The sequence below is a fragment of the Eretmochelys imbricata genome, chromosome 11 (genome assembly GCF_965152235.1).
Source record: "Eretmochelys imbricata isolate rEreImb1 chromosome 11, rEreImb1.hap1, whole genome shotgun sequence".
Taxonomy (NCBI): domain Eukaryota; kingdom Metazoa; phylum Chordata; order Testudines; family Cheloniidae; genus Eretmochelys; species Eretmochelys imbricata.
This window is the reverse complement of record NC_135582.1, coordinates 28728301-28741828: the sequence shown is the minus strand read 5'-3', so window position 1 is coordinate 28741828 and position 13528 is coordinate 28728301. Positions and strand designations below refer to the sequence as shown.

The 13528-nt window shown below is 39.6% G+C and overlaps 1 protein-coding gene across 3 annotated transcripts in view; it reads right to left on the bottom strand.

Annotated features, from left to right (window-relative positions):
* Positions 1–1673: 1673 nt before the first annotated feature.
* FMNL2 (formin like 2) overlaps positions 1674–13528 on the bottom strand; it is a 263378-nt gene continuing 251523 nt past the window's right edge. The window contains exons 19-27 of one of the 3 annotated variants that reach the window (XM_077829845.1): positions 13433–13501; positions 13183–13263; positions 12165–12294; positions 10147–10310; positions 9342–9443; positions 8725–8823; positions 7302–7425; positions 3969–4015; positions 1745–1783 (exon numbers count right to left, since the gene is read on the bottom strand). In XM_077829845.1, the coding sequence (XP_077685971.1) occupies positions 1745–1783; positions 3969–4015; positions 7302–7425; positions 8725–8823; positions 9342–9443; positions 10147–10310; positions 12165–12294; positions 13183–13263; positions 13433–13501 (855 nt within the window). Of the gene's footprint in view, positions 1784–3968; positions 4016–5526; positions 5619–7301; positions 7426–8724; positions 8824–9341; positions 9444–10146; positions 10311–12164; positions 12295–13182; positions 13264–13432; positions 13502–13528 lie in introns of those variants that run through there. The other 2 variants (XM_077829846.1, XM_077829847.1) reach the window with 2 other exon arrangements.

Sequence of the window (13528 nt, the reverse complement as noted above, 5' to 3'; positions counted from 1 at the left end):
AAGTGGCAGTCAATGTGGTAACTGAGCCCAAAACTGTCCATTTAGTTAAATATAAAAAACAAAACTATAAGTTAAAATAACATTCAGATTGTATAGCACAGGCGGCTGCATTTTTTAAACAATATTTACAATATTACCCAGAGGCTAAAGTGGGAATTAAAGAGAAGTGTAAAAACCATAAAAAACTGCACCAATTTTGTAGCAAAATATCTGTACATTTAAAAACAGATTCATATAACTACACATTATTCAAGGAAAATGGGACCTTCACCAGTGGTTCACATAAAGCACAACATAAAAGAAAAGAAATTCAGTGGTTAAATACTATACAATAAATTTTACAATTAACATACTGATGCAATGCTACCAGGAATGGTAAGCCACAAGCAAAATGTATCTTCTTTGAAAGTATAAATTTAGCATCAGTCCAGTTCTTGACTTGGGAATAGATCAAGTGCCCTGCCATGGTAGGATAAAATAAAATTCCCTTATAACAATAAATTGATCTGCACCAGTAGCACTGTGTATATATTTAAATATTGCCAAGCCTAATACAATAAGCTCAATATTAAAGTGTAAAATGCAATATAGAAAAACTAAGAATTTAGAAGTTGGGATGCATTTGAACAACAAATGTCCCTTTGTATTAAGTGATCAGAACTCGATTGTCAAAGGAAAAACATACTTACTGGGTTACCATTCTTGCTCAATGCAGATGCAAGTTTAAAGCTTATACATGGGTATTAAAGTCCTCTCTCAGCAGGGCACAAGATTATTTCACTGAGTTAATAACTGAACAGTAATGGTCCTCAGAAATCCTAATACTGATTAATGAGATGTTAATATTAGTGCTAATTAATAAATACACATTGTTATTCAAAAGCTGCCTCTATCTGAAGAACATAGTAAATGAGTCTTATTCAACATTCTTGTTTCATATATCTTCGCAATGCATTCATACCCTCCCAACTATCCCTCACTGCTTATCCCACGTTGCACACTGGCATACAAAAAGCAGAAGCTGAACATGAAGAATAGTTTGTGTTCATTTGATATAAACCTTGTGTTCACTGAATTATGTCTTTAACACATTTGTATTAGTCAGGGGTTTGTGTATGGTTGAAAGGTACAGTTCATTTTGTAATTAATTCCCCCTTGCACATGGTAAGCCCTTAAATATATATATTAAAAAATGTTAATAAGTGCAGTTGAAGGTCAAGGTTAGTTCCTTAGTGGACAGGACAGGAATGCATTGAAAAGCTTAAGTCCACAGCAGATTGCATCCAAGTATTACTTATTTACAACCTGTCAGGAAATCAAGAAGGGCCACTGAAGACCAATCACTAAATTTCATGTAATAAAAAAAAAAATCATGTATTTTACATTTTGGTTAAAAATACTGAATAATGTATTGGTGTAAAAAGATACCCAATCAAATCAAGTCCTATTGCTTTGATTAATTTGAGCAGGTACTTCACTTTTAGGCACTTGTTAGCTATGGTTGAGTAGAGAGCCCATCACTTTTACGTTCCTATGCATTTTCTATGTCTTTGAGCCCTTCAGAAGGTAATTTTACTGTATTCAAGGCTATAATTAAATGGTAGCACATATAGTTCACATGGACAAGGTATCATTCAAGCACACGCTCTACTTTTCACATGCAAATCTCCAGCTCACATGGTTATTTCACCACCATTTACAGAGCGCAAGTTCTGATCATCAAAGCGTCGCCTAACGCTTCTCCTTACCGCATCGGCTCGTCTGTAGGGCTGGTTTCTAAGATCTGCAAAAAGGAAATAGGATATCAGAAACAGGCAAACTAAATGTCATTTGTTTAGAAAAGAAAGTCCTTCTGGCAGCCAATCAAAGCAGCTTGTGTAGAAAGAGTAAAGGGCCTTTAAACCCCTTGAGAATTAAACAAATATGATTTGTCCTTATTAATAAACACCAAAAAAGGTAATACTGGTGGTATTCTTGTCTAAATAGATTCATGCTGTCAAGTTTGAAATTTTTCTTCTGCTTTGCTGGAGATTATAATTTTATTTGTAATAAAGTCATTGGGAAAGGCAACATCAATTAGAATCAATAGAGCTGAAGTAGATTTTTTTTTTAGATGTAATCACTTGAATTGTAATTTAATCAGTAGAATTTTTCTGAAAGGGGCTGGAACCTGAATAAAAACTCAAAGTAGGATAATGTTTTAAATGGCTCTTTCCAAAGCAAGAATGATTTTATGCCTTCTATAAGTTTCTTTGGAAAAAAAAAGGAACATGGGGAAAAAGTGGATATTAGACAATTACTATATGGTAAAAATGTAAAGGTTCTATTCTGTTCTATTGCTACTAGTCTGACGAGGATCCAAAAATACTTTCCCTCATGGCTGCAGCCACAGAATGACGACTTCATGCTTGCATGACCAGCTAAATTTCCACCCCTTCCCAGTGAAGTCAGAAATTACAATGGGGATAAATTTGGGTCATAATCTATCTGTCCTGATTGCCATTTATGGAAGTAGGTCTCTTGGGAATGATGACTGGGGATATACTGAGCATGCTCAGTATGTCCCTTGATATCCTAATAGGGGGGAAAGTTTTTTCTGCTAGGGAGGAAATTTCAGTGAGGCTGGGGTACAGGAAGCCCTTTCCATATCTTAGCTTACATGGCTTTTGGCAGTCATAGCTTGCTTGGTGTTTTGTTTAAAGGCAACTCCTGGCTCCCCCAGCCATGTGTACACTATCAGCAGGGGCAGACAATGCATGATGCTCAGCTGCTCCTGCCTGCACATGGATTTGTGCAGCTTCTTGCCTATCTCTTAGGTGTACTCCACATGCCCCTGAAGCACTGTGCAGTACAGTCCTGACAGCAGAACAGGCTGGGGAACAGCTCTGGGGCGTGATGGGGCATAGGACACTGATAACTATTTTGGCAAACTTGGAGGGGCCAAATTTTTTGGCCAAAATGGAAAAAAGGGCCAGGGAAAGGGGGCACCAGTCATAGTAAGCACTCATGGTTCAAATCCTAGAATATCAGGGTTGGAAGGGATCTCAGGAGGTCATCTAGTCCAACCCCCTGCTCAAAGCAGGACCAATCCCCAGTTTTTGCCCTAGATCCCTAAATGGTCCCTTCAAAGGACTGAGCTCACAACACTGGGTTTAGCAGGCCAATGCTCAAACCACTGAGCTATCCCTCCCCCCCATACGTCAAACAATCTTTTGGTCCTGTCATGAGTGCAGAGGACTGGACTAGATGACCTCTCAAGGTCCCTTCCAGTCCTATGATTCAATCATCTTTTATAGTTTGATAAAGGTCACTTCATTTTATATGAAAAAAGTCTGGCATCTTTTCCATCTGTCCCCTGTTGGTCAATCATAATGCTGGATGTATAGCCCTTTGTTTTGCTGACAGCTGAGCCAGGGAGAGAGGACAGGGCTTTCACCCTTCCCAAATGCCAATAAGGGGAGAAGTTTGGGAGTCCACTGTACCTATTAGGAAAGCTATAGTGGGAGAGACACACCTACCCAACTCAAGGGAAGTTCTAAAACCAAAAAGGCTTGAAAGCTGTCCCTTATTTTAATTTCTCTGCATTTGCTGAAGCCATTACTGTATCTCTAGAGCTTTATTTACTCCCAAAACTTGCAGATCTGTAGTAGGGAGGAGAGAAAGAAACCCAGAATCAGGAGTCAAGATGCACATGGAAGTCAGTGACTGTACATGAGCAGCAATGTAGTTCATCTTAGCCCGTGCTCTACCAAGCCATATAACACAAGTGTGAAAATAGATATTTAAGGGACACTGACATTCTAAAATCTTTAGTGTACCTTATGTCTTTGGACTCTCACCAGTATTACATTTAGTCATATTTATCAGCAATTTGTCTGGCATACAGAGAGAGGAGGAAGCTAAGTAAAAAGTGATGCTTGCCAGCTCTGTGTATCCTCCACCACCGGTGTGCTAGAAGAAATCCTTACCCTCGAGTGAACATTTGGAAATTTAGTGATATTATTCTTCTTTAGGGCTAAACAGAAAAAAAAACACAAAATGATGGTTAAATAAAAAATGGGATGGAAAAAGAAGAGCAACTCAACTTAGTGTTCAAAAATCCCAGGCATGTTAGCCAAGAGAGCAAGAAGAGGGAATGAGGCCAAGGCTACAAGAGGAGGTTAGAAACAGGAAGGAAAGGACAAGATGGCCATCCTAGTCTCTTGCTAACAAAATTCCAAGCTGCTTTGAAGATTGGCTCCAGGAAGATAATACAGCAATTATCTTGAAAGAGAAAATAATTATTGAGCTGATTATAGTTTGCAATCTTACTAAGAAGCTCTCATAAAAATACATTGCAAAAGTAAGAAATGAAACGCTGTTGTCTTTGATTAAGAACCAATAACAAAGACAACAGTGTTAACAGATACATGCTGTGTTAAACACACCCTTTATACAGTTTACACCACAAGATGTAAATATATCCAGTTACATGCCAATATGTATCAGTAATAGCTGTGATTGCTAAAGAATTTTGAGAACAAAATTGTTTCTCTAGTTTCTTCCCTCATATCCATAGTTAGATGTTCTCTTCATCCAATCCTCTGAAGCTGGCTCTGACCAAACAGGAATCCAGCATAAGATGCTCCAATGAATTCTAAGACTGCATTTAATACAGCTTTGCCATGACTAGACCTAGAAGTCCAAGTCTGCAACCAGCATTCAGAGTGGCCTCACCCTCAGCAGAGGGAGAATCATTCTGGATTTTTTTTTCCCACCTTTACTGATAGCCAAACCATGTAGCCACCCTCTGTACTCTGTTTCTGTTTGTTCAATAGGCATTTCCAATCATGTTTAAGTTGGCATGGAACTGAAAAATAAATGTGGATGTGACAGGATGAGAAAGGATTTTGTACATTTTATTCCTTATACGTGCAGACAAACATGCAAGTGCTGGTTAAAATCCCCAGATCAAGTATATAATCATGAGTAACTATTGCAAGTCAGGAAGCAAAGCCCATGAAAGTTCAGCTCAGCTCATGCACACTGCAATTCCGCTTCCCAATAGAGCAGTCTAGTTTACTGCATGCATACTACATAAGCCACTTCACATAGAAGGGGACTCCTAGAACCCAGAAGAGATGCCATAGAAAAACCAGGTGAACTGTCACATTTATGATTGCATTTGGCCCATTAACCCTTCTGTAAACTGTAGCATCCGATTTGCAAGAAAGCTGCATTTCTATAGGTAGCATTCTGTGACTTCCATCACTTGCTTTTCTATGACATATGTCATGTAGCTCAATGGTGGCTTTGAAATGTGAGGACAGCCAAAAGTGTCATGCGCAAGGTTGATGGGATATAACAAAAGAATCGAAATACAAGAACGTGCAATGATGTGATGACATAAAATACAACTCCAAGTAGACACCAGACATTCCTATCCATTTAACATTCATGTGGCCCTGCCTGAGATCCATACAAATGGAGAAACGTCAAAAACCTACAGCAACCTTTTAAGAGCATCAGGTGTGAAAGAGTAATAGTTTAGTAATGGAATTCCTCAGTGAGAACAGGTTCGCAGAAAAACCGAGAGCCACGCTTGGCAGTTCGAGCGGTAAAGGGCACTGTCTTCAACACTGCATGGAAAAATAACAGCCAAACAAGACAAACAACACAGTAAGAAGCAAAGATCTGTTGCATTAGTACATTGTTAGTGCTTTGTTAAGGACATCCTGGGATGGTTTTACATGTTCTGATCAGTTATTTAATCACAATCGGCTGTACTAAGCTGGGTTTCTTTGGGGAGAAAGAAATTCCAAGTAGGCTCCAAATAACCATCTTTAAATTTCACATTTTTCACTGGTGAGAAAAGTCTAATCCAGAGAGGAGTGTGCCATCATTGGTAGTGACTACAGATCATTAAGGTTCATAGATTTTGGTCAAGTAAAGCTTTTCTTTGGGTCTAAAGAAACACCACCAATTTAAAAATAACACTCATGTCTGATAATTGTTTATCCACTTTTGCTATAAGCACTTTGATATCCCTTTGCATATGGTTATCTTCATAGCCTCTCACATGGTCAGTTTCTCCCTGAGTAGGTTTAAAACTCTATTTTTGAATGGGAAAATGTGATTTGTAAAATTACAACCACTGGCAGTGGGACCTTGGGGAGGTGTAGAATGTGAGACAGCTTTTAACTCATTATTGAAAAGGACTAGCTTTTACACTGACTGTGTCCTTTCAATAAAGGCCTACTACTTAATATTGGTGTGCACTATCTTGAAAGCTGTAGTGAAGAAGTTCCAACCCAGCATTCAACCAGGACAGATATGCCTTTAGCTTCCTTTTACGCCCTAAGTGGCAAAATTGCTTCTCTCTCTCTTGGGAAAACCTTGTGAAAAAGATAGTAATGTAAAATACGGTCAAGGAAATCTGGCCCAAAGATTTTTTTTCTTAAGCATTGGTGCAAGCGAAATGGATGACCACTAAAATCATCAACCTGTTAAGATTTTGCCCCTTCCCATCCAGGGATGCAGAATATGCATCAAAATAAAAATAAACTACCAGAACATCTATGTAAATTAAAAGGACCCTAAACAAAAACAGATTTTAAAAAGCAACTTTGCTATAACAGGAATCTTTTGCTCAGTGTCCTGATCACCTCTGGCTATTATTATAAATTACACCCAGCCACTATTGTATTCAATTTTAATTTGTGGCAAGTGCAAAGTATTAATCTACCCTAATTGGAAATCAGTAAAACCATGACAATTCAGGGCTATAAATCATTCAGGTATGACCAAATGATTTGTCCTGAGCTGTGTATTAACATGAGGTAATTACTGTTAGTACTTTTTAATGAACTGCAAGCTCTTAAATAACGTTAACCATCAGTCATTCTGTTTGTGGAAACATTTGCAAGGAAAGGTTTGTATGGCATGCAGAGACTGCAATACTGTCTGCCAGGGTACTGAATTTTCTATTGCTGAGCATAGGGACTAAGTTTGTCATGACAACATGCTGAAAGAAAAACTTGTGAAATAAGCAAAGGGTATCTGACAGATACCTATGTATATGGAAAATGTGCAGAAAGTGGGCACATTAAAGCTAGTTATGGGGTCTGGTTTGTTACACACCAGTGGCAAGGATTTGTATATTTCAGTCACAGCACTGGAAACAGCTTTCTAAACTATATTTGAACCATACCTGTTAAGAGGTTTGTAAAGCTCTACAATAGTTCAGGTGAGATTTATATACAGCCACAATTTGATGATGTCGGTGAACCAGCCACTGAGGCTTGTAAACAAAGCTCCTTTACCTGTTATAATGTCTTCAATTGCACCATCTTTCCCCTCGTACACATGTCTGTTATCCTTGACTTGTCGTCGGCGTAGCTCTGCAATTAGCTCTTGCTGCTGTCTTTTTGTTTTATGAGAAGGAGACTGAAAGGAAATGGGAGTAAAGATCAGTAAGGAGTAGCCTGCAATAGGGCATTGCTGCAGTCCTCCTTTCCTTTTCTCAAATGTGCAAGACACCAAATACCATCTTATTAAATTTCAAATATTAATACTTGGGTCTCATTCCAATTTTATAGATAAGGAAACCAAGGCAGAGAGGTTAGGTGATTTGTCTAAACCCACAAAGGAAGTCAAAATGGCGAGTTCTTTTTTCTAGCAGCTAAATCTGTCCATTCCCCTTACTTAATTTCACTCTCCACCTCTTCTACCATTTATTTAACCCTGTAAAGCATTAGAGGATTGACAGACTGTGCCATTTCCTCCAGCATCAGAAAGGGAAAACATGACTGGAGATAAGGGGACTGGAGAGCTGGAAGAGAAAGACATGGAAGCAGTAGCATCTAGTTACAAAATGGCCACTTTAGGGGTGTAGCTGTTTCCATTTGATAAAATTTAAAAGGCCAGCCCCAGAAAGGCATGCTGGGAAAAAGGTTCCTATAAAATGGCATCCTTAGGCTGAGTCTGTGACTATATTATAGGGGTAATTTCTCTGACAGGGCATCCCTTGGGTGGGGCCTACCACCAGGCTATTGTAGGGATAGTTTCTCTGAAGGCATATTACATGTTAGTTTATAAATACAAGAGTTAACAGAAGTTCTGTGTACAGAATATAGACAACACCCTAGGAAAATGCCTTATAAAGCTAAGGCAAAAAGCTGCTGTTGGTAGGGGCATGGCATAGATGCTTTATTCCAACCTAATTTCTCAGAGCCTATTACTGAAATGACGGGCCGATGAGAAGACGGGAAAAGGGGAACAGTTGTATCAGGGCCGTGAGCTTGGAGGGGTGTTCCTAAAACGTCCGTAACATCTGTGTAAATAAAGTGTGATGGGTGAGGGTAGGGACCCATTGAACATGGTGTGCCAGAGCCCCAAATTTTTCACGACGGGCCTGCCGAGATGTGCACGCTGGGAAAATTCAGAATTATGCTCTTCTGTTGGAATTTTTCCTCTTATAAGATTGGCTGGTAAAGATAAAAGCCACCTGCCTATTTTTAAACCCTTATTGTAAAACCAAAATTCACACCATAAAGAGTGTCAGAATTATGAAATTCTTATCTTGAGCTGAGAATTATGAAAAGGCACCAAAAGGCCTGCTCTAACCCTCAGCAGAGGTTTTATTTGTATGTCCTCTCAAACATCTCTAGAGGGCAGAAAGGATTGTTCCTTACCTTAGAGACAAAATATTCCAGTAATATTGTCCCAAAGTGCTCTGTTTCATACCTTTTGGTCCTGTTGCTCCATCAATGCTTCTTGCTCCAGAAGTTTTTCCATTAGTGCCTGTTCTTGCTTCTTTCTCAACTCATTCTCCTCTTCTGCTTGCTGTTTAGCATAAAGACCAAGAAACCACATTAGAGCTGCAAACAGCGACAAATGAAGGGACTCTGAGATTTTTTTTAAACAAGAGAATCAGCTCTTACTGCAAAAACAAGTTTGTGACTATAACTGCTGCCACTGAAGACCGGAGGGGGCACTTTCAGGGCACTGCATAGATACTCAGCTGCATGATTCACACTAATGTTAAGGCAGTGGAGCTAGATTCCCATACAAAGACTGACCAGCGAGCCTGGGGCTGGTCAATCCTATTGAAATGGTGGTTTATCCTGGTTTCTGTAAAATCCTGAGACAATTACTTGCCCTGCCCTTTGCTGGTTGACTTTATGTCCCACAACACTGCTGTGCAGTGCTCTTTCACAGGTCATTCTGGGATCCGTAGGCTCAGGAGGTTAAACCTTTCAATTGAACGGAGCTTGAGCTGCACTGGAGAAAGCTATGGGCCACATTTAGCAGACTTGCCATATTCAGAAGTGTAGTAAGAAGCAAAATGTATGTCTGCTTACCTTGTAGGCTTTCACAAATCGGACAAAGACTGGGAAGAAGACGGATGGGGGAGTTGTCTTGGGATTCTCCCCAAAATATTTCACAGCATCATCAAAGGCATCCTGTAAGAAGCACATTTTTCACTCAGCTTCGCATCTTAAAAACGAGCTATTGCCCATTTACAGAATGTCGTAAAGGGATGTATTCTCAGCCTCCCTTTTTGGGTGTGAAATCTGTACCTGCAAGATTTGCATCTGCATTTGTGTATCCACAAAATGAACTGTGGGTGTAAATGTGAGAGATCTTTGCACCTCGCATGACGTGATGTGTGCACACACATAGTAAATTGGGCAGAAGTGCTCAGCTTTGCAGCTGTAATTCATTTGTAGGCAGAGAATTTCAGAGAGTCAAATGTGCCTGGAAAAAGGAAGCTGCACTTCTGAAAGTTTCTTTCAGGGTGGTTGGAAAGGTTTGTCAGAGGAGAAATGGCATAACATTACCGAAGTGTTTAGAGAATAGTGACAAGATTGATTAGGAGGCTAGGAGGATGGACTTCAGGGAAATATTAATATAAGCAAATATGCATAGCTTGGCTAGATGATGACTATAGAGAGGAAAGTAGGTAATAACCTCAATATTACGTCATCACTTCAGTGAGCACTGGTAAAGACTGGAGAGGAACTCAAGTAACCCTGAATCTCCTCAGCCATGCTACAGTTTGCTGAAGGTTATATCCTCTTGAACAGTCAGGAATTCCTGGGTTTCCAGATTCTTCTTGCTTGGTCTCTACATCACCTTGGCAGGGACTGGGATTAAAAAGTATACCTGGGCTATTTTTGCATCATCCTGCAGTTTCTTTAGTTTTCCTTCATTGTTATGAATGAATTCCTTCAACATTGTATTGTGGTCGTGCATGGTGTATTCTCGCTTTGTCAGGTCCAGGCCTCGCTGGAGCTCCTTGACATCCAACAGGACATTTTCAAGGGACACTAAGAAATAAACAAAAATGCTGAAGTGTTTTTGTAGCGAGAGTGACACAAACACTCTACTATAGGCTTAAATTCAAACATTCTTAACTCCTTAATGAGAAGTGTTTCATAAATCCAGGCTATAACACAGGATCTCAGAGTTGGTAACTTGGTAAATATTAAGCCACAGATTGCCCCGTATAATTAGAAATCAGGATTTTGACTTGTCTTAGCTTGGGATAAAAATTCATAAATGCTTTGGTGCATTTCCAAATGGTAGCACCGAAAATAACTGACTGTTCAGACACTCTTGTATGCGGGTCAGTTTCATCCATACAAGCACACAGCATACACAGAGTACCCACTAATGCACAGAACACAGCACTTAGTTTTCTCTTCCCTGTGTTTAAAATGTATTCCTAAAATCTACTGAAGGCTAACGAGTTGTAGTTTAAATATCAGAATCCTGCTGGGCAGCAATTTAAACTGCTCATTTGAGATTACAGTTGTGTAACTGATGCTGAATAGCTTCTTCAACAAATATAGACTCTTTTTCTACTTATGTAATATCCACAAGCAGCTCACAATCAGTGTCCTGAAATGTATTTGTTATTCACATTTTCTTAAACTCTATACTGATCTTGAAAAATTCTCTGCAAATATTCGGTATTCACACTTAGAGGTTACATTGCATCTGTTTGCTGGCTGGATTTCACACCAGCACTTCTAGGAAGAGTGCGAAGTTTGGTGTCTGTGACTACTCACTCTCACAGGTCTGAAACTCACTTTCTGTGACCATGTGGACCAGTAAATCTTGGTCATTTACATGTTCATAGAAAGAGAAGAGAAAAGGTACACAAGCATGGCCAAAATGAAGAGAAAAGGTATACAAGCATGGGGGAAATATAAATATTTGCAGAAATATGACATTAGTCGCCCACTCTATTTGTGATGCAGAGTGGGGATGCCGCTTCCATAATCCCGATTCAAATGAAAGAAGAGGAGGCACGTGAACTATTGCCCACAACAAAAGACCACAGAAATATTTTACAATTAAGTGTGACATCTATATCAAAAGTATCTTGAATGCACAGATAGTCTTAGAGCCATGACCTGAAAAAGTGTAATTTACACAGTGGTTGCTTTAAAAGTTATCATCAAAGAGCCTTGTGTACAGATCTTGCGCTGGTCCCATGCTTATCCTTTGCTTTCATACATCTGCAGGTATATTCAGATCAAATCCTTTACAGCTGACATCCAATGGCATTACTGAGTCCTTGATAGCTAGCTCCATTGACTGATTCCTTGGTATTCTCCTATTATGGCAGACCTCAAGGACTCAGACATTAGACGTCATTGTGGAAAGCTAACGAGCACATTGTGCTTGTAATACTAATGTTGATCTGTAGTCTTTTAACTTTGTATTGTTTTAACCGTGCAAATTCTAATCCAAACAATTGGTGCTTCCCTAAGGGAGTGGCTGCTGTTGTTTCTTCGATGACCCATTTTAAAGTATTAAGGGTTGTAAGCTCTTTGGGGTAAGGCCTATTTTTTTGTTCATGCCTAGCACAATGGGGTCTTGGTCCATGACCGGGCACCTCTAGGTGTTATCACAATAGAAATAAGAATAAAAGTATAAAAATGTCAAATACAATAGTTCTGTGACATGAATGTATCCTCCACATTCATATTTATCCAACCTTTATCTGGCACCCTACATTTGATGTCATCCCCAAAAAAGGGGCTTCATCACAGTCCTAACTGCCCTACAAATTAAACTTCCGATCTTTCTCTTGAACAGCTCATGGGGATAGGAGGATAAAATACATCAGAACCTGGTTCACATACTAACAAGGGCAACACCGGTCACAGTACCTGCAGCAGCTTTCTCCACGTAATGAAGCTCATTGTAAAAGAGGGATACTTGGTGATACTTCTCTTTCACAACGTTGGATATATAGTGCAACAGCGTTTGTTTTCTGTCCGTTGACTTTGTGTCTAACAGCTACAAGCAAAAGGCAAGGAAACTGTTGGATTGAGGTGTCGTAAAGGCCAGGCTATAAATTATCTGTTGACTGAACTGATACTTTATTAGATGGGGAAACACAAAGAAAAATAATTAAGGAATGCTGAGAAAGTTTGGTCTACAAATTAGAGGCACGTCTTTTGAGACTAACATGGGAGTAAGTAGGTTCCCAAATCAAATTGTTCTTACTATTCAATGTAGTCATATTTTAAAATGCAGTTGGCATCCACTATGCATCTACTCATTGGCTATTTCCCACCTGTTCACTCTGATCTGTCTTTCCACTGTTGTTTTAAAAGCTGGGTGGGACTTGCCAAACATTAGTTCTCTTGACAGATGGGTGAGGGGTAGTACTAGCTAAAGCCAGGCAGAGTGTAGGCTGATGCTGTGAGAGCTTTCCCCATACAGCTCTGCTAATGCACAGCCAACCTGATCTGCTATACTGTCTGTTGTCTTCGGCAGTGACTGATAATTGTCCCAAACTCTGAGCTGGAGTTGTGATGGATTAGCAGCCAATCTCATGTCACATATGACTGAAGACATTTAAACCTTCACTACAGCCCCTGAACCCCTTCTATTTTTATTTCACCCATCTATCCCATCACCACCCTTCTTCCACCAAGCCAGAAACCATCTAAGCACAGGTCCTCCAATTAATTAATGAATTGTCTCTCTCACCAACAGAAGTTGGTCCAATAAAAGATATTCGCTCCCCCACCTTGTCTCTCAACTGAATGACATGCATGGTCCATTGCAAGGCTGTCATTAACATGTTTTTTTATGAACTGGGTGGAGGTGAAGAACTGAGTAGCAGGCACCCTCCCCACCAAAGCTAGCTTCCAGCCAAGTTGTCATTCTTCTACTCACCAGATCTAAACTTTGTAGTTTAAACCCATAAACTGCTCCTCTTTTACTGCTGTTCATATAGTTACCAAGCGCCAAGATTATCTGCCAGAGTGAGAGAAAGGGGTAATAGTCAATACATATGCATGCCACTCGATATCTTTGAACGGTGAGTTTCTAACATAAGCAGGTAGATATATTCCGGTATGCGGGGAGGAACAGCATTGATTATCTCATTTAAAGTACATGTGTATGTAAATAAAATTGTATTTACCTCCAGTATTTTCTTGAGCTTTTGGGATGACTTTATTGAGACAGATGCTGCTATTACTGCATGGAGTTGCTAAAAGCAAATAAGAAGAGGTGTAGT